Source organism: Halichoerus grypus, chromosome 6 (genome assembly GCF_964656455.1).
Source record: "Halichoerus grypus chromosome 6, mHalGry1.hap1.1, whole genome shotgun sequence".
Classification (NCBI taxonomy): domain Eukaryota; kingdom Metazoa; phylum Chordata; class Mammalia; order Carnivora; family Phocidae; genus Halichoerus; species Halichoerus grypus.
In genome coordinates, this window is record NC_135717.1 from 4,451,662 (window position 1) to 4,475,797 (window position 24,136).

General features: G+C 57.9%; 1 protein-coding gene across 2 annotated transcripts; it reads right to left on the reverse strand.

The window, feature by feature from the left end:
* Positions 1-2,588: 2,588 nt before the first annotated feature.
* On the reverse strand, positions 2,589-23,622 carry ZNF316 (zinc finger protein 316). 2 transcript variants are annotated; one of them, XM_078074299.1, is made up of 7 exons: positions 23,386-23,622; positions 19,512-19,620; positions 7,767-8,143; positions 7,422-7,561; positions 6,496-6,622; positions 5,894-6,007; positions 2,589-3,322 (listed from the first exon to the last, which is right to left on the reverse strand). In XM_078074299.1, exons 2-7 carry the CDS (start codon positions 19,595-19,597, stop codon positions 3,000-3,002), a joined length of 1,167 nt encoding a protein of 388 aa, XP_077930425.1. In that variant the 5' UTR covers positions 19,598-19,620; positions 23,386-23,622; the 3' UTR covers positions 2,589-2,999. The 2 variants fall into 2 exon arrangements, with proteins under 2 accessions (XP_077930425.1, XP_077930426.1); XM_078074300.1 differs by lacking the exons at positions 19,512-19,620; positions 23,386-23,622 and adding an exon at positions 12,180-12,297 and having other exon boundaries at positions 2,591-3,322.
* Between the last annotated feature and the right edge of the window lie 514 nt (positions 23,623-24,136).

The following is a 24,136-nucleotide window of genomic DNA, read 5'->3' on the forward strand; positions in this document are numbered from 1 at the left end:
GGGAGAACACAGCAAAGCGCGGGGACAGATAAAGCCAGACACAGAACTGTTCGGGCATGATTTCAGCTGTGAACAAAAACACGCATCATTTAAAGGCGTAGAGAAATGGGTTATTTTATTTTTTTCAGAATTATACTTTCAAGTTTTCTACAGTTAGTACTATTATACTGTTAAAGTAAAAATAAGTTTTAAAATAGGAGACCAAAGTTTCCTGAACTAAGCTCAGTTTACGTGCAGCCGCCACCTGGGGCCACGAGTGGGTGGCGTGAGGCGTCCGCCCCTTGCAGAGCACAGAGAAGGCCCAGCTCCTCACTGGGAAGGCCAGAGCACCCTCATGAGACAGCAGGGGATGGTGGAGGGACAGGCAGTTCCGCGGGTACTCAGATCAGCTGGGAGTTCTTGCCATGAGTCTCAAAAAGAATTTTACCACAAGACTCTGGGGACAGTCTTGAGTAGTTTGAATTAGAGACGCCCCAAGGCAGGGGGAATTGAAGCACAGGAACACGTTCAACGTCTTAGTGGGGTTAGTGTGCACCCCAGGACCTAGCCCAGGGTCAGCCCCTGCTGGATACAAAGCCGACACGCAGGCCAAATTACCTTGGCCACTCAGAACTGGGAAGGGTGGGCCAGGTCCCAGTGACTCCCTCACAACACCTCTTCCTTGGGGTCTAGGAGCAGCGGAAAGCCCCCACGCACACCAGGGAAGGGGAGCCCTTGCCGGCCCCCACCTCAAGCCTCTGCAGAGGGGACTGATACAGGAGGGACCTCCGGAGCCGGCACAGCCTCTTGTCCAGGAACGAGAAACCACTGAACACACGGCACGGTGGTGGACAGCACCACTGACACCAAATGAGGGGTAGGAAGGGCGGCCGTGTCCCTGGGGAGTCAGAGCCGGCTGCACCCCAACATCGCCGGGAGGAGCAGGGCCACTGGAGGGGGATGCAGAGGAAGACCAGCCTGCCCTGAGGCTGGGTTCTGTTCCCTTGTCTTTGTCACTAAAGTGGGCCAGAGTCTGGAGGTGGGGCCCTGGAGTGGGGGCGGCCAATGGAAAGGTCACTCCAGGTTCCCAGGGGGTTTTCTGGAATCCAAGTGAGCACTTACCAGGTCTCCTTGTGAGACGAGAGCCAGAGCAGAGAATGCTTTTACAAGGTGGGTGAGGGGACATTTTGTAACAGGGGCCTATAGGGTCAAACACAGTTGCTTCTTCCAGAACCCACAGGGGTAGGGCAGAGAAGAGGACCCTGGGAAGTGGGAGCTGCTGCTTCATCTCCCCGCGACATTTGCTCCCAAGGACTATGACCCTGGGTGATGATTAGCTAAGCTGGAACCAGTGCTCTGAGGCCCGATGACAATCCCAGGGGCTGACCCGTGGCCCTGTCAGGAGAGCCCCCTCGTCAGTTAGGTGCCCTACCGAGGCACTCATCACAGGGCCTCGGAGAAGATGAAAGCCCCCGAGCCCCACGCCTGGTGCACCTCTGTCCCCGAGCTGCTGGGAGGCCCACCGCGGGCTGCTCAGCATGACGGACACACAACGCCCTGAGAACCAGGCCGTTTTCTATGACTCCTGCCCCCGGGGCAACCTCTGCCCGGTCCGGGAACCCACCCTGACCTGGTCCCATGGTGAGTCGGCTCTGACTAAACCCACCTCTGCTGGGGCCCGAGAGTAAAGTCAACACCTGCTCCTGACTTCTCCATCCAGACCCGGAGACTCGAGGTGCGTTTGAGGAGAGCCCCCCCACCGAGGAACAGTTAGAAGGGGAGGACATGCACAGGGTTGGTGGGCCCAAGCTGCAGGTGGGCTCCTGCCTCCAGGACTGCTGGTCAGCTGCCCTTCCTTCCCACTGAGCAGGAGTTTGGTAACCAGGGCTGTACTCAAGTGTGGGGGAGACGGCAGCTCGCGACAGGGCCAGGTTCCTGTACTGGGCTCTGTCCTCCCATGAGCACAGGGCCCACCCCCCATCACTGGCAGGTGATCTCTCTGGCCTCAGTCTCCTCATCTGTACCATGAATATAATACCAAGGACCAGCTATTAATAGGAGCCTTCCTCACGTGGAATGTTTCCTGGCTCCTTCCCCTTCTGCCTACACCACGCGCCCAGGGCTCTGAGGCAAGACAGGACCCAAGTGCCTTCTCCCTGGCTCAGACAAAAAAAGGGGATTCGGGGACACCCAGGGCCCCCTAAGGGGTGTGCCAAAGGCAGGGAAGGCCCACGCTAAGGACTAATATCCCCCCGCCCCGGTGGGGCAGACAGGCCCAGCCCAGGCGCTCCGCCCAGGCGCTCACGGGCTGTGTGAGGTAAAGACCACCTGCAGGCTGGTCCTGGGCCTACATTCCACGGCTGCTCCTGACCTCCTCCCCTCCAGAACCACTGACTGTGCTCACTGACCCTGAGATGCCCCCACCTTAGTGTTTTACCTCTTACTGCTCTGAAATTCTCTCTCTCCTTTCCTGGGGCATCTTAAGCAAGTGTGATCCTGCATGCTGTAATTCTCTTCCGTCCTTCACTTTCACATGAGGGGCAGGAGTGCAGCCAAGGAGGGGGATCAGCAGCCGGCCCCGCTGGGTGCCAGGCCCGCGCCAGGTGCCGGGGAGACAGCACAGGGGAAGACAACACACAGTGCTCGCTCTTACGGAGGCGGCCGGAGGCAGCAGACAGGGAATGAGGAAGCAAACATCTAGGCAGGACCGTTTCAGACAGCGCTGTTTGCTGTAACTGCAGGGAACATCCTGGAGAAATGCAGGAAGGCGTGCTCCTGAAGTCCGTGTGCTCAGAGAACACGTGACTCGAGTGGGGCCTGAGAGCCGAGCCAGCCTCACAAAAGGCAATCCCAGCAGAGGAAACAGTGGGCACAAAGGCCCTGAGGCAGGAGAGAGCTTGAAGACTAAGATGGTCTGAGGGGCCGAGCCTGAAGAGCTAAGGGTGTAGGAGATGAGCTTGGAGGGGCGGCAGTCTCAAGCCACAGCAGGGCCCAGACGCTGCGCCAAGTGCACGGGGAAGCTACTGGAGGGCAGGCAGAGGCAGCTCGAGGACACCTGTGGCCACAGGCCCGCCGGCCTCCTGGGAGCCTGGGACGGGGTGGGGCGAGGAAGGCAGAGCGACAAGGACTAATCGGGCACGCAGCCAGGCCCACTCAGGTGCCAAGGACACTGCAAGAGGGGGCTGGAGTAGGAGAAGCCCCTTCAGGTGCAGGTTCACTCTGAAATGCCCATCAGGTAAGTGAGTGGAGAGGCCAAGCATACGGATGGACAAGCAGACAGGAAGAGAGCTGGAGAAAGAAGCTGCGGATGGGCAGCATCGACGTAAGCTCTGGCCGCAGTCACCTAGAGAGAACAGAAGAGGACGCAGGACTGTCCTGGTCTCGGGAACAAGCGAGGGCAAGTGGAGAAGCAGCCGGGAGGGCAGCTGAGAAACCAGGGCTGTGTGGGGTCCTCAGGGCCAAGAGGGTCGCCCGCAGAGAGCGGAAAGCCAACCCAACAAGGACACGAAGCCAGACCACCGGGCCCAGGTGGTGGCGGTGTCCTCAGGAGGTGTGTGGTCGGCTGGCAGGCACACTTTTCTCCAGCCACGACCAGCTGCAGTGCAGATGTGGGCAGGAAATGGGGTCCTGCATGGGCAGGGGTCTGGCAGGCGACTCCACGGGGCTATCACAAGCGGGGGGTGGGGGGCGAGGCACTGCTCTCCAAGCCGGGTGAGGAGAAAGGCACAGGAAAGGGGGTGGGGTCAGGAGAGGTGAGGAAAGCGAGCAGCAGTGAGCTGGGGGGGGGGGGGCCATGGGTCGGGGGGCCGGAGCACGGAGCTGGAAGGGCAGAGCAGGGGACTTCAGGTCAGTACAGCAGACGGGATGGGGCGCCTGAGTGGAAGAAGCCGGCCACAGTCCAAACCTTTTGGCCCAATTCTTCAAGAAGCACAAGAGAGGAAGACACTTGTGTTTTGCCAGACTACAATCTAGAAATCCAGAAACTGTCAGGCTCACAACAGTTAGCATCCGTCCTGCCAGACCCAGCAATTCTCAATTCTCGATGGACTCAGCCACACAGAAATGAGTACGGGGAGAAGAGGGGAGGGAGACCATTTAGCAAACAGACTACAATCATAGTTAAGAAAGGCCTTGGATGGGGCACCTGGGGGGCTCAATCGGTTAAGCGGCCCACCCTTGATTTCAGCTCAGGTCATGGTCTCAGGGTCCCGGGATCAAACCCCGAGTTGGGCAGGGGAGTCGCCTTGAGGATTCTTTCTCTCTCTCTCCCTCTGCCCCTCACCCTGCTCTCGCACGAGCACATGCACACACACACTCTCTCTCAGATAAATAAAAATTGAAAGAAAGAAAGGCCTTAGATGGGTTTGCCCTACCAGAGCTGACCCTAGCAGACAGGGACATGTCTAAGACCATGCCTGGATCCTGTATCAACCTCGGGCTCACCGGGTGGCACAGGCGGGGATGGGGGGAGCAGTCGAGGCTCACCGGCCCTGCTACAGCGACCAGCCGCCGGCCCAGCTAGCCAGCCTCCTCAGGGTGCTGCCGAACCCCACCCAGGACCACCCACACTGGAGCCTGCAAAAGGCTGTACCCCAGGACCCTCCAAGAAGCATGGAGAATGGGGGTACATCTAGCCCACATGATGAGAGACTGGCCAAGGCAGGCCTGTGGCCCCTTTATCTGCAGGTGGCTTTTCTGAGCTGTGCCCGTAAACAGGGCCCACCTCTCACTGAGACCCCCCTCCGAGAAACATCTGTCCCAGACTCGTCCCGGAAGCAGCTGTGATGGTCTCACCAGTCAGAGCCCACCCAAGTCCGAAGCCCAGGAAGGATTCCCAGAAAGGGCCCCACAGCACGTGGAGAGCCGGGGCGGGAAGGCCATCCTGCAACACCGTGGCAAGTGAGCCCTGCGGCTGAGCCCACCTTGGACAAGCCACGGCGTCACCACTTTCAGAGTCAAAGTCCTCATATGCGAGGGCGACTGGTCGCCTCTGCCCTGCTACGGCCCAGGCTTGTCGAGAGAATACAGAGTAAATGGGAAAACACTTTGAAGAGACCACCCGTAGGCGCAGTAACACGGTCTGTGTTTTTCTGTATTTTTATTTTGAAATATGTCTATGAGCTGCTCCGAGTCTACCCAGGCACCTGATTGGCACGAGCCATCCAGTGGCCCTCACTGGGGGGACGTCACTCGAGCCCAAAGGCGGACACACCCTCCACGGATCTCTCTCAAACACTGAGCCTGACTCACAGACCTCGTGAAGCACCTCCACAGAACCAACAGTCCCACGTCCTCGGCTTGGAAATTATGGATTTAGGTCAAATTATTTGTTCTCCATGTGAGCAAAGCGAAGCTCAGACAGTTGGGGAAACAGAACCACATCAGCAGTGTCCAGAGAAATTCGCCACCCTGAACACTTCGCTCCCAAATCTCCTTTCTGGAAGGGGTAGAGCTGCGCACCCAGGCCAGAGGCCTGCCCCCCAGACCCTTTGTTCAGAGATAGCCCAATGGGTGGAGAAGCCACAGGACCGGTTCAAGTGTGGGAACCAGAAAGGCGGGTTCCGGCACTCTCAGCCAGAGTCTGCCCAGTTCCTGCACTTATTTCTCTGAGCCAAACACTTAACAAATGGCCCTCACTTAGAAAAAACAAAAAACAATCAGAGGCTCCAAGGCAGGGACAGGGACATTTTCCAAGGCTCCTAAGAGGAACCCGCAAGGATTCGCCGGCCTGGAGAGGCCAACGCACAAAGGCAGAGGTTAGCGCGTGGCGGCCTCCCTATGCAAGCGGCCCACTCCACATCCCAGGCCAGCAGCATCAAGGCCACGGCACAGAGCTAAGGTCAAGGCCAAAGTCTGGCAAAGCCCTGAGGAGCTGCGTCAGCAGAAACCCCACGAGATTCCATCTCCTACTCACCTGTGTAGACGCCAGTGACAATGTCTCCTTCGTCAGGACGGGGGCTATCTGGGACCCAGGGCTCCTCCCCTTGCTCCAGCCGGAAGATCAGATCCGGCTTGGGGATTGGGTAGCCTGGCCAGGAGAGAAACAGCCAGCAGCTGCAGGGCTGCGCTGGCCAGGCCCCGCCCTCACCGCACACAGTGCCATCCCCGACATGCCAACCGGCTCCTCACTCTCCCTTCCCGGGCCAGCCCTCCCATCTCCCGGCCTCCGCCCTGGGAAATCCCACATTCACAAGTCTAGAGTTTTGCCCTGAGAGCTGCAGCTGTCCTGCTCAGCCCCTCCACACACCTTCAGCCCCTCTAGCCCCTGACTCCTCAGCCCCGGAGGCCTCGGGGGGCAGACGGCCCAGGGACCGGAGCTGGACGGGCGGCTCCCAGAACACATCCACCTGGCTCATGGCACTGCTGGGCCACAGCGGAGACCCGGGTCCCTAGGACTCCCCCAAGAGGTGGGCTGGCTCCAGGATGCCCCTCTCTTAGACTCTGGGGCTTCAGAAGCCACTCTTTCAAACGGCTAGGCTGCTGGCAGCCGTCAGACCACAAAGCCTCCCTACTTACCCAAGGACACCAGGATCCCATAGTTTTCCTGCATGACGTCCTTGTAAAGGTCCCGCTGGTCTGCGTCCAGCCTTTCCCATTCCTCCAATGAGAAGTACACGGCCACATCTTCAAAGGTCACCAGCCCCTGGAAAACAGAGCCCTGGCCTCTGCCCTAAGCTGCCTTCGGAGAGAGGCGGGGGAGCCGGAGAGAGGCAGGGGAGCCCCTAGAACGCGAGCAACAGAAAAAGCTCGTCAAGAAGAGCTGACCGTGGTCCTGCAACACGGAGCTCACGGGGACACGGCCTGACATCCCGTCACTGACAGGCCTGCAAAGGCCCAGCAGTACTCAAGGTGCGCAAGCCTGGTGGTGGCCCTGAAAGCCAAAGACCCCATTTCCGTTCAGAGATTAGGAACCCAGGCTCAGAGAGGGCGAACGCTCAGCGTGTGGGGGGCAGAGCCACGACTCACACTGAGGTCAGGAGATGAGAAAGCTCAAGTCCATGGCTGTGCGGGGAGGCTGTGTCCTCCCCCCTCATTGTCCACCTTAAGCCAGTGGTCACATCAGCAACGTGAGGGCCCACGCCTGGGTACCTAAGCGGCATCAACTCAACCGACTGTGGGCACTGGTGCCCGATCTGACTGGGCTCGGCAGGAAACCCGAGCCTGGACAGGTGACAGGCCCTCCAGGTAAGGGGCCGCAGTGCAGCCACGCGAGGGGCAGTCAACATCCTCAGGACATGATGGCCTGGGAAGGGTTGGGCCCCGGGAAAGTGGAACCACGTCCCGTGGGCTTGGGGCTAGAGATCCCCAGTCACTTCTTGCTGCCCCGTCCCCGCTCACAGCCCGAACTCGCCCTGAGGACCACAGAGCCTCTGCTTTGCCCACAGGGGTCTCCAGGACAGCAGGTGCCTGGTTAACTGAGCTCCAGAGAGACAGCAGCTCACCTGAGATCCAGCTGTCAGGGAATCATCATCATCTTCCTCCTCTTCTTCCTCCTCTTCTTCCTCCTCCTCCTCCTCCTCCTCTTCCTCCTCCTCCAGGTCCTCATCCCTAGGCGTGGCTGGAACCCGGGCGGCCTGCAAGGCTGAGGGGAAGACCTGTTAGGGGCCCGCCTTCCCCGTCGGGCCTTGCTGCCACGGTCACCTTTGCCCGGACAGCAAGCAGGGGCAGGAGTTCCAGGCTCCTCCGTTTCAAAACCTGGGTCCTGATGCTCCAGCTCCACCCTGTCCTGGCCTGCCCTCCCAGGCCCCCACTGCCTCCTACCCCGGGAGCCGGTTCCTTTCTCTTACCCTTTCCCTGGAGAACTGGGGACTTGGCATCAGCAGCACGGCTACAGCGCTCCTGGGTCCCCAAGGTCAGACTCTGCTCCTCTGCCGTCACCTCCTCCACGTCCTCGTCCTCCTCCAACTCCACCTCCACCTGATCCACGTGCCCTGCCCGCCCCCCATCCTCCTCGTCCTCCACCACCTGCTTGTCCTCGCCTTCTTCCACTACAATCTCTTCCTCCTCCTCTATCTCCACCTCTTCCCCCTGGTCTTCTTCCTCTTCTTCCTCCTGAGCAGGACCACATTCCAACCCATCCTCCACCTTCGCCAGCTGCGTGGCTGGTGAGCCAGGAGTGGTTCGCAGGGCTGCCATCTTCCCCGGAGGAGAGCCTCGGCTCGGCCTGAAACACAGACGGGCGGCGGTGACGAGCGCCCGCAGCACGCTCACGCGCCCTGCTCGGGCCTCACACGGGCCTCACGCCGCCCCGCGGGAGGCAGGACTCATCCCTCCCATTGGACGGAAACGGCTCCTGAGTTGAGGAAGGACCAGGGCTCTTCCCATGAGCTCACGTGGCACAACTGGGACATTCTGTACCCAGAAAAACTAACCACAGAGCCCCTCTCCGTGACCCCATTATGCGGCCTCAGCTCTTTCTTGCCAGCAATTATGTGCTGGATATGAACTAACGTGCTTTCTTGGAGTAAATCAGGGATTTAGCCCAGGTTTTTATCCTCAGGGGCCATGAGAAGCAGGGAGTCCAGGCAACACGGCCGAGAGTGGCCCACATTTGGCTGAAAGGGGTGAGTGCAGCCTGGGAGGAACGGCTCACCCGGCATACAGGGGAAAATGCTCACCCAGCTCTCAGCACCCACACTGTGCCGGCAGGGGTGTGAGAGGAGAGGCCTGAGCAGGGGTGCAATGAGACCGGCGGGCTCATTCACCACTGCCGGGAAGGCCAGCGGTCAGGCTCCCTCCTGCCAGAGGCAGCACACAAGAGGTCCTGAGTGCATCTCCCTTGCCCCTCACTCCATCCAGGGCATCCAGAAAAAGTTCAACAGATCATGGAGATCTGGTTCATCGCTGGACCGGCAAAGATGATCTAAAATGCCCTGTGACAACTCTTCAAGTTTAAAGGATCAGAGAGTCCCAGGAGAGAATCCTACTCATGCCACCGTCACAGCTGGCTCAGCCCAGGTGCTAGGCAGAGAGATAGCCAAGCTGCCGCAAGGCCCACAGCCAAGGGCTGTAGACCTGATGGACAGGAGGCTACGGGCCCAGGGGCCACTCCTCCCTCCCAGGTGCCCGCTGGAGGCCCAGGGGCAGAACAGGGTCACAGTTTTGACAAAGTCGGTTTCTGAGGCTCCTTTTTGAGTGAAAGCTTAAGAATGAGCCCGCCACCCAGCATTGGACCCATCAGTGCTTAAGACTTAAACAGGGCTCTTTCCAAAGTGGTCCAAGCCCACTGCAAACACAGCAACCCCCGAATCCTGGGACGAGGGCATGAAGGCCAGAGGGTTCCTGCAGTCAGGCCACATGGGGCAGCTGGGTCCACCCCAGCTCAGCCGGCTCCACAAGTAGACAGCATCTGCCACAGAACCCCAACAACAGGACAGGGACGCCCCACGTAAAGACGTGCAGGGTCAGGAGGACAGCTCAGAACACCGGGTACCTATGAGAAAACTGCTCTTATTCCCCAACCCATCGCTTTTTTATTAATCAGGCAGCACACATTCATTCTCTGAACTGCTCCTAGCTACTGCTTTCAATCCACACGTTAACAGCTAGGGAACTCGGAGCAGCCACGAAGGCCTCCCAGAGACCAGGGCCCAGGTCCAGGAGCTGGAATGCTCGGGCTCCCAGAAGCCACCTCTGTCCCACCCCTCACGCCCCCTCTAGCTGACTGGATCGCGAATTCAGTCACTGAACCCAGCGTCACAGGCGAAGAGCTATGCCTAGGTGCGCCACCCCAGCCTTCAGCCTCTCCCCAAAACCGACATCCTCGGTCTCCGTAGCTCTTTGGCCATGTGAAGGCACCGGAGTGTAGAAACACGTGTGCCAAGCACTACTCTAACCACCTCCAGGAAGACGCAGCCGCCCTACCCAGCACTGAGGGCACTGAGAAAGCTCAGCAAAGGTTTCCTAAGCGCCACCCACCTCAGGATCCAGAGGAGGGCTTTCCTCACCCAGGCCTCAGGCTACAAATCCAGGCTGAACCCAGACACCACACCAAGCCCAGCGGAGCTGTCTCCTGCCTGGCCACCGTCCAGAGCAGACTCCCACAGGCCGGTCTGCCGTATCCAAGGACCCACTCGCAACAGAAGAAAACCCCAGGGCTTTGGAATAAAGTGGCCCCGTGCTGGTCCCACCTCTGAACCTTTGCCCATGCTATTCCCTTTCCCTGGAACTTGCTTCCCTTCTTCTTCACTGATCCTCTGGAGGTAGCCCCCTAGGCCCCCGTTTCACCCAGTTCCCCGAACTCTGTCCTCACAGCACCTCACATTTATATATTTACGGAATTGTCTCCTTACTGCCTGTCTCCCCAAACACACGGTCAACTGCAAGAAGTCCCAACTTCCGTTCCCTTTGCTCATCCCTGAATCCCCCCGTGTCAGACACAGAGCTACTCAAATATTTATTAAGGAAGTAACTCTAAAATCTGTAATCAATGTGATGAACATGAGATTTTAAAAACTCAGGGGCTCCTGGCTGGCTCAGTCAGTAGAGCATGCGACTCTTGATCTCCAGGGCGTGACTTCAAGCCCCACACTGGGCCTAGAACTCACTAAAACAAAACAAAACTAAACACCTCAGTATTCTGGCCCCACTGCCACATTCCAGAATAGACTGACCACTCTTCAGGATCCTTCCAAATGGAACCCACACCAGAAGCACTGAGAGTCTCTGCCTTCAAGGAGGCTGGTGCACCTGCTGGTGACCAGAGAAGGGAAGGGCTCAGCAGCCCTGGAGGTCAACAGTCAGCCCGCAGATGGAACCATGGCCTAGCACAGCCAGACACCCCACCATACCCCAACCCAGAATCCAGAACAGAATCATTCTGGAAAACAGACTTCAGTCACTCGGGCACCAGGTGCCTTCTGCCTCCCCAGGCGGCTGGGTGCTGGGCTCACGCCCCCAGACCCACACACTTTCCTTTCTTCTCTTCCCAGCCTGTCGGTCACTGACACTCACTCTGCCCACTTCCAGGCGCCCGATTCCAGGTCAGAAGTCACAGAGGGTCATGTAAGTAGCCTCATCAACATAGCGCCCCCCACCCCACTCATCCCAGACCCTTATTTCCACCCAGGCCCTGCATCCTAGGATACAGCACTGCAGACGCTCACAGCTGAGGATGACAAGACACCCTCCATGGAAACAAGGGAGGACCAAAAGAACAAAAAAAGTTTGGAAACTGTTAGAAACTCTCCACAAAAGTCCCAAATGCAAGGAACCTACATAGAGAAGGAGGAGACATATATCTAAGCCCGTTTCCTCCCACACCCCTGTTATTCAAGGCCTTCCAGGTTTTTGTCTCCTCCAAAAAGCCTTCCTTCCTTGACTACTAGGATCCTCACTGTGTGGCCGTGGATCGGGCTGCCCTACCCTCCAGGATTTAGCTCCTGGAGTAGCTGTATCCGTGGGGCCATCCCAGCTCCCCGAGGCCAGCCCCTCACCATGCTAGCCAGCTCCCCAGACCTGCCAACACTTGCTGAACCAAACTAAGTACCAAGGTCTCACCATACAGGTGCAGCCAGGGGCCTGATCCTCCTGCACACCTCCCCTTCTCGCTACCCACCTAGTCCTCTACCGAAGGCCCGCCCCTTTCCCACCTGCGTGGCCACATGGGGCAGCCCAGACCCTGCCCAACCCTAGGGAGAGGTTCCCCTACCAGACTACCAGCAGTAGAAGTCGGCACAGCAGCCCACCGGACCTCCATTTGCAGAGAGGGAGGACCCAGACGAGGCCCCCAAGGTCACTGAGCAAGCTCACGGGGCGCCCGGCCAAGCCACTTCCATCCCTCCAGGGGGCTTATCGGCTTGGGTCTCCCGCAGAGGCCGTGGCGGTGACAGCCCCTCCTGGATGGGTGTGTCCCCTGGGGCGGCCACGGCCCAACCCCCGCCCCTCAGGCCTAGCCGGCGGCGGGCACCTCCCGAGGACTCGCGCGTGTCCTCCCCAGCCCGCCTGCTCCGCGCTGCCGGCCTCCGCCCGCCCCGGGGGTCGGAGCCCGCCCCCAACGCCCGGGCTGGGGCGGGGGTCCGCGGGCCGCGCCGGGCGTGGGCGCGGCCGCCGAATGCCCGGCCAGCGCGCCACTCCGGCCCTGCCAGGCCCAGGCCGGGGCCCCACCGGCCCCGCGGCCTCCCCGCGGCCTCCCGCGCCGGCGTGGAGGGGCGGCCCGACCCGGCCCCGCGCCCGGCCGCCCGCACCTGCCGCCCACTCACCGCGCGCGCGCCGGGCCGGCCGAGCCGCCGCCGGACGCCGGGGCCGGGCCGGGCCTGCGCGCCCCGCGCTACACAAAGTGACGGCCCCGGAGCTGCGCGGCGGCGGCGCGTGGGCACCGGAAGTGCCGCCGCCGGGCCCCGCCCCGCCCGCGCCCACGGGGGGCCACTTCCGGTCACGCGGGGTTGAGCGCGGCTCCCGGAGGGGGCGTGCGTGGAAGGAGAGGAAGCGCCCGGCGTGCGAGGGAGGGCGCTCCGGGTCCCGGATCCCGGCTCCACCCTTGGGGACCCCGGTGCCCCACTCCTGGGAACCCCAGGGCCCCCTGTCTCGACCCAAGACCCCGACTCCTCCCCTGGGAACCCTAGCGTCCCCTGCTCTGACCCGAGACCCCGACTCCGCTTCTGGGAACCCCAGCGCTCACTGATTGGACCTGAAACCCTGACTCCAACCCCGGACACCCCAGCGCCCCCCACCCTGAGACCCTGGCCCCAACCCCTGGACACCCCCACCCCGGCCTCCCCCTTGATTCTCCCCATGAGATCCCTGGGCTCCGAGCCTAGTCCCTCCCCAAGCGCAGTCGGAATTCCTAATGCAACCAAGGTGCAGGGAGTACCTACTGAGTGCCAGACCGGACCTAGGCCCACCCCAGGCCTTGGGACTCTCTCCGGGTCCTGAGACGGTGGAGGTAGGCGATGACCTATGGAGGGGCCTCGTGGAGGCATCTATCCAGTCCGCATGCCATGACACCTGACAGGGGCAGGGGCGATCCCTTGCAGGTGATGAGCAAGTGGGACTGTGGCAGGTGGGCCGGGTGTTCACTGCTCACCGGCCCTGCTTACGGGGCCACCAGTGCGTGAGGGACCAACGCTGCTAAATATGAGGGTTTTACCCAGAATGGATGAGGATGAGGACTAAGGGGCGGTGAGCCAGGGCAGCCGAATGAATGCAATAGGGCCTGGGATTGGAGCTTTACCTGGAGGGACCTGTAATCAGGATGATGCAGAGGGCCGGCCTCTGGGAAGGGAAGGGTCCTCCGAGCAGAAGGAGGTACAAGTGAGCTGTGACAAGGTGAGGTGGTTGGAAGAGAGTCCACCTGCAGGCCTCCCCCACACCTGTCTGCATCCACCCCCAGGGGCCTTGGCGGGGTGTGAGGGTGAGCTCTTGGCCTCGCAGAGGTCCGGGCCGTTTTCAGCCTGCTTGCAAGCCCCAGTCAGGAATGGTGCAGCCCTGCTCCTTCCCAAGCTCCCACCCCACAGGCACCATTATTCTTAAATTTTCTGTGGCGTCGCCCAGCCTTGGACCCTCAGGACAGAGCAGCAAACTGACCGGGCTCAGGGCAGGTTCAAACCTGCCTGAAATAACAGTTTCTCCCCTCCAAAACCTCAGCCCCTGGCTGGGGAGCTTCTCAGGCCTACAGAGGACTCAAACCCGTGTCCTGCAGAGGGGTGCAGGAGCTCCCACCCCAAGCCTCACCTTCTCCAGCCCAGAGCACCAGCTGTCCACCCTCCAGCCAAGTCTGACTTTTCACAGTAATTGTCTTTGGCTTCTGGTGTTTTTAAAATGTTGTAAAATGAATAACACTTCAAAATTGAGGGTCTCTTGGGGCGCCTGGGTGGCTCAGTCGTTAAGCGTCTGCCTTCGGCTCAGGTCATGATCTCAGGGTCCTGGGATCGAGCCCCGCATCTGGCTCCCTGCTCAGCGGGAAGCCTGCTTCTCCCTCTCCCACTCTCCCTGCTTGTGTTCCTGTTCTCGCTGTGTCTCTCTCTGTCAAATAAATAAATAAAAATCTTTAATAAAAAAAAAAAATTGAGGGTCTCTTGTAAAAAAGTTTGAAAAAATCAGAAGTTCTGCCCACACAGAGGTCATGGTTTACAAGATACCTGTTAGGGGCCCTGAGAGGTGACCAGCAGCCCCTGTAGTTGAGGCTGGGGTTTGCCGTTCTCCATGCCCACTTCCACATGGTACCTCCCATCTGGTCCTTTGGAACCCTAGACCCCCAGCATAGACCCTTCCCCACCCTTCATCCCCAGGTAGTCCCGAGGAGAGGGTTTGAGTGTAGGATAGCTAACAGGAGCAGTGGAGGCCAGGTAAAGGGGAACAACAGGGACGGAGGCCCCAGAGACTGGCACTGGGCCCTGGGGGTGGGGGCAGGGAAGGATGTTGTCCAGCCTGGGGAGAGCAGAAGTGCAGATTGGGTCCCCCCAGTGGGAGCTGCGACCGTGGCGAGGGGTGAGAATACCCTAACCCTGTCCTCTCCACCCTTCCTGCCAGTGCACCCCATTAATCAGCTTGGGTTGTGGAGGGCAGTCACAGTCCAATGCCCAAAGCTGGGTAGAGAACATATGGGGTGTTGGGGGGCTCACACAGGACCAACCCTCATTAGGCAGGGACCCTGCATCACCCCAGCATCTCCGCAGAACTCTTCTTTGCCTGTCCCCACTGGATACCTAAACCAAGACTTGATTTCTTCCCCTCCCTTCTCTGAAGAGATTTTCAGAGGCACAGAGTCCACCAGACTCTCCCCACTCAGCAGGCTCTGGCGTCCATCGCACTCCGCCCGAGTCTCTGCTGTCCTCCCGAGGCTGAGCAGGGAGATTGACACCCCTGGGCCTCTCTGAGCCTCTCCTTCTTCCTGCCCTGTGACAGGCAGAGTCCCCCAAAGCTTGTCCAGCCCAAGACACCCAAGTGGTGCAGCCACACAAAGGCCCCACAGTCCGCCACCCAGTCAGCATGTCCAAGGTCAGAGTTAGGTTTGGGACACTGCCCCAAGGTACTCTCCTCCCCTGCCCCTCCCACACCTGTGACTTCAGAAGCAAGGCGTGCTCGGGCAGACCACCCACTATTCTGTGGGAATCAAGCTGCTTGATAGGAGCCTTTGTATCTGTGCTTCTTTTATAGTTAAATCAATATAATTCCCCACTCTTACGACCTCACCTGACCTGGTTCCTTCCTGGTCAGCTCTCCACTGGATCCGGATTAGGTGCTTGGGGTGTGGGAGTTGCCATCCACCCCAGACTGGCCAAGCCTCTGCAGATGACCCTCCCCTGGGCCCCAGGTCATCTTCGTGCCTACCCCAAGCAGTGCTAGGCTGTCCCAAATGGGTCATGCTTGGGACTCTCATGTCCTCAAATCACCTGGCCCTGATGCGTCCAGCCATCAAAGCTCAGAGCTGCCAGGGATTGGCGCTGGCTACCCCAACACCTACAGGCACGGAACCCGGACACGACCGTAGGGCAGGGCTCCTGCCAGGTGGGCCTCTTTTCCCAGGGGTGCTGGAGAGCCAGAGACCCGGGTTCCAGCCTTGACTCCCCCCTCCTCCTCTTCCCTTCCCTCCATCATGCAGTGACGTTCCCGAAAGCTCTGGGTAGCCCTGTTGCTTGGGTTTCATGAGTCTCACCATCCTGGCTGAGTCCTGGCCACTGGCCTTCCTGTAGGTTCTCACGTCCTCAATGGCACCCCCACTCCCTCTGAGGGAGCCTTATCCCTGCTTTTCCTTTATTCTCAGCAGGGATCCTTGCTGGGGCGTGTTCCCTCGCACACCTCGCACACCTTGCACACCTTCTGAGGCAGGGCCCCGTGCTCGTGCCAGGGGTTCTCTGAAGAGCTCAGGCCCTGCTGTCTAGGCGGTGGGGAGGGCGAGGAGACAGGGCCTTCACTTGGGCCCCTGGCTCAACGGGCCCCAAGAGTCGTGAAAGCCGTGAAAGCTGTGAAAGCCGACGGGAGGTGCCGGGCTGAGTGGGGAGAGACATTAGCAGGAGTGGGGGCCAGCAAGAGCAAAATGGAGCCCAGACTTGTCTATGGTGCTGGCCCCACCCGCCCAGAGATGCTGCTTAAGGCCGTCTGAATTTACCGAGGGGCATCTCAGAACTCAGGATTGCCATCCGGCGTGGCAGTGACAGAGAGCCCTCCGGTAACAATTACAGATGTAGACACGGTGTCGGGATTCCATATTAGAGGTAATTGGAACCAAGACGGGTTTGGTGCCATTTTTGACAAGATGAGCTAGGATCTAGATGTGCCCAAGTCCTGCCAATTGTCTGCCTCTGGGAGGGGCGGCTGGTGGGTCAGAAATCGAAGGAACCTCAGAGGAAGGGACCCAGTTCCACTCGAGACCTCTGCCAACAGGAGTCAGCCTGGGGAAAGAGGTATGGTGAGCAGACCTGTGTCAGGGGCTGGTCTGCCCTCCCCCCAGCTGTCCCTGAGCCGGAAGGAGAGAGGAGAGAGGCGGCTGCCAGTATGTGCCCAGGCCTGTGCACCCTGAAGCAGCAGGAAGCAGAAGAACAAGAACAACAGAGACCCAGACTGGACGTTGCCACTCAGCCCAGCCAGCGACTTACCAGTCGGCAGCTCTTTCCCAGGAGGGCACTGGGAAGGGGCTGGTGGAGGTGGGCTGGGCAGAGGGGAAGTGGCACTTTCTCCCAGACATAAGGGCTAACCTTGACTTGAGCTCCCCCTGCACCGTGCTACGTGGACTGGTCTGGCGGGACAGCAGTCAGGGACATAGAGCCTCCAGGTACAGACAGGCATGGGTCCCAACTAGGAGGTGCAGCCTGTGAGCCATGGGCCAGGTGGCATTTCAGCCAAGCCCCAAAGAGGGCCAGAAGCTGGGATGCAGTGGGGGGGCGGGGGGTGAGACCTGACCTGAGCAAGAGCCTGGAGGTGGAGAGCTTGGGGCCAGCAGGGGATTTGGGGCCACGGGGTGGCTGGAGCCTCATGCCTCGGTAGGACCCCTATGGTGACAAGCAGCCAGCAAAGACACCAGGCAGAGGTGGGTCATGATTTGCCAGGATGGACGCGGGGGGGGGGGGTGCATGGCAGGGGTTCAGGTGGACAGCAGGGAGCTGACCAAAGGCTGTTGAGATAACTTAGGTGGGAAGTGACAAGGCTTCAAGGTGACAAAATGTCTTCGTCAATTTGAGCTTCCATAACAAAGATACCATAGACTTGGTGGTTTAAACCACAAACATTGATTTCTCACAGTCCGGAGATTGGGAAGTCCAAGATCAAGGCACTGGTAGATTCAGTGTCCGGTGAGAACCTGCCTCCCAGTTCACAGCTGAAACTGGCTGTGTCCTTATTCAGTGGAAGGGTCAAGGGAGCTCTCTGGGGTCCCTTTTATAAGGGCATTAATGCCGTCAATGAGGACCCCACCCCCATGACCTAGTTACCTCCCAAAGGCCCCACCTCCTAATGCCATCACACTGGGCATTAGGTTTCAACATATGAAAGGGGGGTGAGATGGGGGGGACACAAATATTTAGTCCATGCCACAAGGTGACCGAGTCAAGCTGTGGAAATGGCAATTTCTACTTTGCGGGGGGAACCTGACCACTCTGGGAACAGTCCCTGCTTCTGCAATCCTTGGCACCACTGTGAAGGACTCTGCCCATCGTCCTTGCAGAGGGAGCCCCTCCCCACCACAGCCCCCCAACCCCAGAAGCCGTGCCTGCCCAGTCTGTCATACGAGTCCGTCCTAGCCTCCCGCCTAGGCAGTGTAGGGCAGACAGAGGGCAGAAAGAAGGATCGGGCAGAGATGACAGAAATGTCCCCTCAACAGGGGCAGAGGGTTGAATCCAGGCCCCTGCAATGGGGCAGAAAGGAAAGGCAGGGGTGGGGTCTAGACTGTAGACAGACGGGGGGTGGGGGGTGTTGTGACAAAGACGATTTCCTTAACCAAACTTTTAGTCTGGGCCTCATGTCAATTAGGCCCTGACTTCCAGCTTCCGTGTCTCTCTGCATCACCCAGTTTTAACAAAAATCCTGTCAAGTTGGTTTCGCCAGAATCCCCACCCTTGGTATCTGATCACACCCCATATCTGGTCATGGTCCTCACCTGGAGCACCCCCCCCCCCCCCCCCCGTGATGTCTGATCGCCCTGGCTTGCCTTCAGCAAGAATCCTGTCTGGTCTGTTTAACCAGAATCCCCCCCACCCCTGATGTTTCTTCCGTCTTAGTAAATGTCCATCCACCAACTTCCCCCTACCCTGCTCCTTGGCTATAAATCTTCACTTGTCCTCACTGAATCCAGATTCTCTTCTGAGGCCTCTTTTCCCCTATTGCATTAGGCCCTGAATAAAATCTGTTTTTACTGTCTGGCTCTGGTTCTTTTTAGCGGTGGCACTTCGGCCATCCCCCCAAGCTGGGCACGTGGGGCTAGGAGGGAACTTTGGTCAGCACCCCTCTGTGCCAGGCTCCTTGCCAGTCCCTGGCACAAGAGCCCAGGAGGAGCCCAGGAGGAACCCAGGAGGGCTTCCTGCAGGAGGAGACAGTTGAGCAAGTCCTGAGAGCCGAGTGGGAGTGAGCTCTGCCCAGACTAGGTCTCTGAAGGCAGCAGCACGCCGGCAGGTGGGTCCGTGCAGAGGCAGAGCCAGCCCCGAGCATGTGTGCTCCTATGGAGACATTGTGGGCCTCACGGGATTGCAAGTGCACCCGCGTGCACTGTACGTCCCACATTCCCCTGCCCCTGCTGGTGAGCCACAGGAAGGTTGACACAGAATGAGCGTCACGACAATCACTGGGGTGGTGGTGAGGCTGACATCATCCCCTTGGAGGGCCAAGCAGGAACTAGTAAACTCAATTTCACGACTACATCGTTATAGGCCCCCAAACTGTTACAGATATATAGCAGGGACATGGAAGGTATATTAATGCAAAAGTCTATGTTTTGGGGGACACCATTTGATTTCTTACTTTTTTTTAAAGGTATTTTTAAGTTAGTTACTTCTTCTCCAGGTGGATTTGGGAAATCTGTCCAAATTGAATTCTGCAATGAGCAGCAGGAAAGCCCAGTGGAGCAACAGTTGATGCAAACCCAGGTGTTACTGTCCTCAGGGGAGAGACGTCCCAATGGGGGTAGTCCCGGGCTGCTCTGGCAGCTGCCCAAGGTCATGGACAACCTCCCCTCACCGCCTCTCCCACCTCAGCCCGTTCCTTCCTTCCCCTGCCCTGACTGAGCCACTCAGCAGCCTCCTAAGCCACATTGCTCGGGCAAGAGGCAGAAATCATCAGGGCTCAGATTAAATGGCCTTGTACAAATTTGATTTGTTTATATATTTACTTATTGTGCCATTGCTTGTTTACTTATTCCTAAAACAGATAAATAAGTTGAGAGTAAATTGGGGGGGTAAGTCAATCTTATGACCAGAGTTTGTACCGCCTGGCGGAATGGGGTAGGAAGGAGCCTAACAGATTGGGGTCGGGGGGAAGGCCAGAGAGAACCTGAAAAGCCTTTTATTCTGAGGTAAGGAATTCAGATTTTCTCCTGTAGGTCACATGGGACAAAGATGGTTTAAGGGGGTTCGGGGAAGGACTTTCAGTAATACCCAGCTGTTAACCTTGTCACCTTTCCTGTTGCTTCTCCTCGGTGTCCTCCGATAGCACAAGGAGAAGGTCTCTCTGCGGGGCTGCTGGTCTCCAACATCTCTGCCACACTTGCTCATCACCCTTTAAACAATGACAGGGCAAGCCTTGAATTTGGAACTTCTACCAGGCAACTGGGTCTCACCATAATTTAACAATACCGTTTAGTTTCCATTGTATTTATTTTTACAGCTGCCTTCTATTTTTCTAGGGGGGGAAGGGCAGAGGGAGAGGGAGAGAGAGGATCCCAAGCAGGCCATATGCCCAGCTCGGAGCCTGATGCGGGGCTCGATCCCAAAACCCCTCGATCTGGGCTGGGATGGTGACTTAGTTTGAAATAGTTTCTGGCATAAGTGACACTCCATAACTTCTAAGGCTAGATCATAAGAAGCCTTGCAGATCCCAACCCCAGGTCTCTTGGGACCCAGACCCTCTATTGAGAGATACCCAGGTCACGGGTGGAGAGGTTATGTGTAGCTGCTCCAGTGGACAGCCCCACTGAGCTCCCAGCTGACCATCAGTATCAACTACCAGCCTCGTGATGAACCCACGTCTCAGCCCCACCGAGCCATCAGATGACATCACGTGGAGCAGAAGAACCACCCAGCTGAGCCCGAGCAACCTGTGGAGCTGTGAGAAATAATAAAGCATCTGCTGTTTTTAGCCACTGTTTCAGGTGGATGATTGCACAACAATAGTTAGCTGAAGCAGAGGGCATTAGGAAAAGCAGGGGACATCTAGAAGGACTCCTGGGTGGGTTTGTGTCTCAGTGTCTCCAAGTAGATGGTGTTGCCAGCCACTGAAGGGAGGATTCAAGAGATGCAGGCTTGGCCAGGAATTAAGAGCTCTGTGTGGTCTTTTTTTTTTTTTAAAGATTTTATTTATTTATTTGACAGACAGAGACACAGCGAGAGAAGGAACACAAGCAGGGGGAGTGGGAGAGGGAGAAGCAGGCTTCCCGCAGAGCAGGGAGCCCAATGTGGGGCTCGATCCCAGGACCCTGGGATCCTGACCTGAGCCGAAGGCAGATGCTCAACGACTGAGCCACCCAGGCGCCCCGAGCTCTGTGTGGTCTTATTGAGCTTTAGATTTTTGTGACATCCAAGTCTGGGAGACCAGTGAATTCTCAGGTTCAAGAGGGAAGCCTGGGTGGAGGCTGATGTCACAGGCTGGGATGGAGTCACCTGGGGACCCTACCAGATCCTACCTGCAGGGGAGGATCCTAAGGGCACAACCATGCCCTTCTACCATCTGGGGGGGCTCATGATTCATTTCTACAATGTCTAAATTTTTTTTTTTTAAAGATTTTATTTATTTATTTGACAGAGACACAGCGAGAGAGGGAACACAAGCAGGGGAGTGGGAGAGGGAGAAGCAGGCTTCCCTCCGAGCAGGGAGCCCGATGCGGGGCTCGATCCCAGGACGCTGGGATCATGACCTGAGCCGAAGGCAGACGCTTAACGACTGAGCCACCCAGGCGCCCCAATGTCTAAATTTTTTTAACATTGGAATAGTAGAAAGCCTTATCTCAGAAAATCCAACCAGAGGAAAGAATTTGTGTTTGACGCTTTCTTGCTTTAGATGCAACAAACATATTCAAAGGGCCTAACGTGTGCTGGGCCCATTTGCCCCTTTGCCAGTACTATTTCGCCTATTGAGTTTGGCACACAATAACCCAGAACAATAAACACTCTTGCTCCCATTTCCCAGGCAAGGAAAGTTGTCACAAAGTAACTGGTGGCTGGAATTCCAATCCCCAAGTCCTCCCTGGAGGAAAGCTGCTATTTCCTAAAAGATACCAAGCTGACTCAAAGGAAGCAAAGACCAATAATAAGAGTCAGGCTCTTTTCTGTTTTATAGATTTGATTTTATCTCATTCCCTGGGGATTTTCCATTTTAGAGAATCCTGGGCTTAGCCAGCCAGCTCCTGATACGACAGAAGTACAGCCCAAGGGTCAGCTGAAAAAGATATTTGCCTAATCACTAAGAAAGCGACGTGACACCCTGCTCTCCTGTGGTTATGGGGACTAACACATCACCAAGGGGCGGGAAGGATTTCACACCAGGGTCCCTCCGGTTAGCACTAGTCCCCAAAGTACGTAAGACCTGGAGCCCTTTCCTGACGCCCTCACAAAAACAACCTGATCCCTATCTTTTGCAAACCCTTGTAGATATGATCATTATATGAAAAATTAAGACCGGTTGTACTTTTGGTAATTTTGTGAGCTTTAAAAAAAAAAAAATCACATTGTATTTTTTCACTTGATGAGCCAGCCTTGAGTCTGGACTCCTTTACAAAATTCCCATCCATTAAGAAACTTCTTTTCTTAGTGCTCAAGTCTCTACACTTTCCTTTCATGTCTCCCAACACACATGATTTAGCCTAACTGGCTGCCAGCTCGTAAAGGCAGAGGAGTGATCGAAACACTGAAAAGCAGAGTCCCCCACAATGAGCAAGGGCACAGGTGAACGCGTGAACATGACGACCACTGACTCAAGTCGAAGAACTGCTGGATGCGGCTTGAACTACAGCTAGCAGGCGGAGGGGGAGCCCTTGCCAGGACGGGGGGAGATGAGGAGCCTAGCTCCCTGCTACACAGCCCTGGGCCCTGATGTGTCATGTGTCTCTGCCACCGGGATTCCCCCGCTCCTGACACAGGATGCCAAGTCTGGGACGCACTGGCCCTGGGAGCTGTGAATGGGGATGAGCCATGGGTGACTTCCTGGCCACAGAGACAGGGGCTCAGGATGCAGGTTCACTGGGGTGGGGAGCGCAGGCAGGGGCCCTAGGCACTCTGGCTGGGGCGGGTGGGTGGGCAGTGCGGCTTCTGGACCCAGCCACCCCATGGCCTGAACTAAGGTTCTGCCCATGACGTTTGTTCAAGGCAAAAGTACAGGAGTGAAGGATGGCTCAGGCACCGTGGCTCCCATCCCTCTTGGGCACAGAAGAGGGTGCCTATTCCTGTCTCTGCTGCCCAGACTGCTGCTAGGGATGGGGGTGGAGAGTGGCCAGGACTGGGGACTGAGCTGGTTTGTGGTTCGGTGGCAAAAACAAGGTGGGGGGAGTTGGGTGATGAGGGCAGGGATCAGGGTTGAGCAGCCCCCACCCCAGGGTGGGGGAGGATAGAGCCTGACTCATGGGGCCACACTTGGCTGGGCTTCCAGACTCAGGAGTTATTGGGGGTGGGGGGTGGACACAGAGGGCAGGCCTGCTTAGTCTTAGATGCCTATCGGAATGGAGAAGCCTAATAAAGGAGACAGGGATGCTGAGAAGTTCTGGGGAGAAGTCAGGGCGGTAAACAGGAGGAATCTGGGAGTCTGGGGCCAATAGGTTCCACAAAATCTAGCCCCTAGCTCTCCCTTTCTTTCCACCACCTGTCTCCTTTAACACCTACAGCCCAGCCATCTGGAAACTCTCACCGTTCCTAATCACATCAGGCCCTCTCTGGCTCTGATCCATTGCACCATGTGACTTCTGTCTGGACCGCCTTCCCCTCTAGTCCCTCTTGTCCTCACCTTTATGGCTCAGCAAGACCGCAGCCCGTCCCACTGTATGACCATTTATGTGTGTCTCTCGTGTCTCTCTCCTACTGGGCTGTGAGCTCTTCAGCAATGCCTGTCAACACCTGGGACAAACGCCACCCAACACATGGCCTTCACCTACCAACAGGCTCGGCCTACCCACCCGGACGTGGGCCCCTGTCCTGGGTTCCCTGGAAGCAGACTGCAGAATGTTACTCAAGGAAAGCGCCAGGGGAGGCTGGTAGAAGCAGGGGTGCAGACCAGGGAGGGGTGGGGAGGAAGGAGAGGGTCTCAGGCAAAGCCCTACAGAGGCAAGGGGCCTTCTACCTCATCGCGGAGCTCCTCTGGAGCAGAAGTGGTGCCTCAGACTCATCCCAACGCGAGGAAGGGAGCCGGGCTTTCACAACTCTTCAGAGGTGGGGGCCACGTCCTCTTCTCTGCGAGTGTGGAAAATGGAAGAGCCGCAGGGGCTGCTGGGGGAAGCCAAGCAGGGTGGGGGGAGCCCACGTGTCTGCAAAGGATCCACCCAAGATGTGGGCAGAGAATCAACGTTCGCTCAGGCCACTCCTTGCCCCACACCCCGCATGGATTCCACTCGGGGGAGAACGCTGATGCCAGAAGGCCTGGGGGGGGTCACCCTATGGCCCCTACTGCTACCGTGGGCCCTCATCTCCCCCATCATCCCCGGACCCCCTTGCCTTCAGCACCTCTGCTGCTCCAGGAGGCCCGTCTAATGGGATGACCCGGACCTTCACCCGTGAGGGGTCAGAGCCCCATTTGAAAGATCTGATACGCCATCCCCTCGGTGAATGATTACTCAGGGAAATGGCTCTGGCCCATCAGTGGGGGGGTGGGGGGACCGAGGAAATCACCTCTGTACACAAATACTGTAAACAGTGGCAGAGGAAGAGAAAAGCTGTCCTTAGGAGATGCCCAAACTGGCCTCCTCAAGCATCTACGCTCGGGTCCCCATCCCTCCCAGCAGGGTTTTATTGAATAGGCCCATCCAAGGCCAACAGACTCAGGTTACAAGGAAGAGTCTGGGGTGAGGAGCACTGAGCATGGGACTGAATATGAA

Coding starts and splice junctions, on each gene's coding strand:
- ZNF316 (XM_078074299.1), bottom strand. CDS start 19,597: ATGTTGGAGACCAGCAGCCCCGCAGAGAGACCTTCTCCTTGTGCTATC. Junction 8,144..19,511: donor GCAACAGGAAAGGTGACAAG/GTTAACAGCTGG, acceptor TCTGTGTTTCAG/GCCGAGCCGAGGCTCTCCTC. Junction 6,008..6,495: donor TGGGATCCTGGTGTCCTTGG/GTAAGTAGGGAG, acceptor TCTCCTGGCCAG/GCTACCCAATCCCCAAGCCG.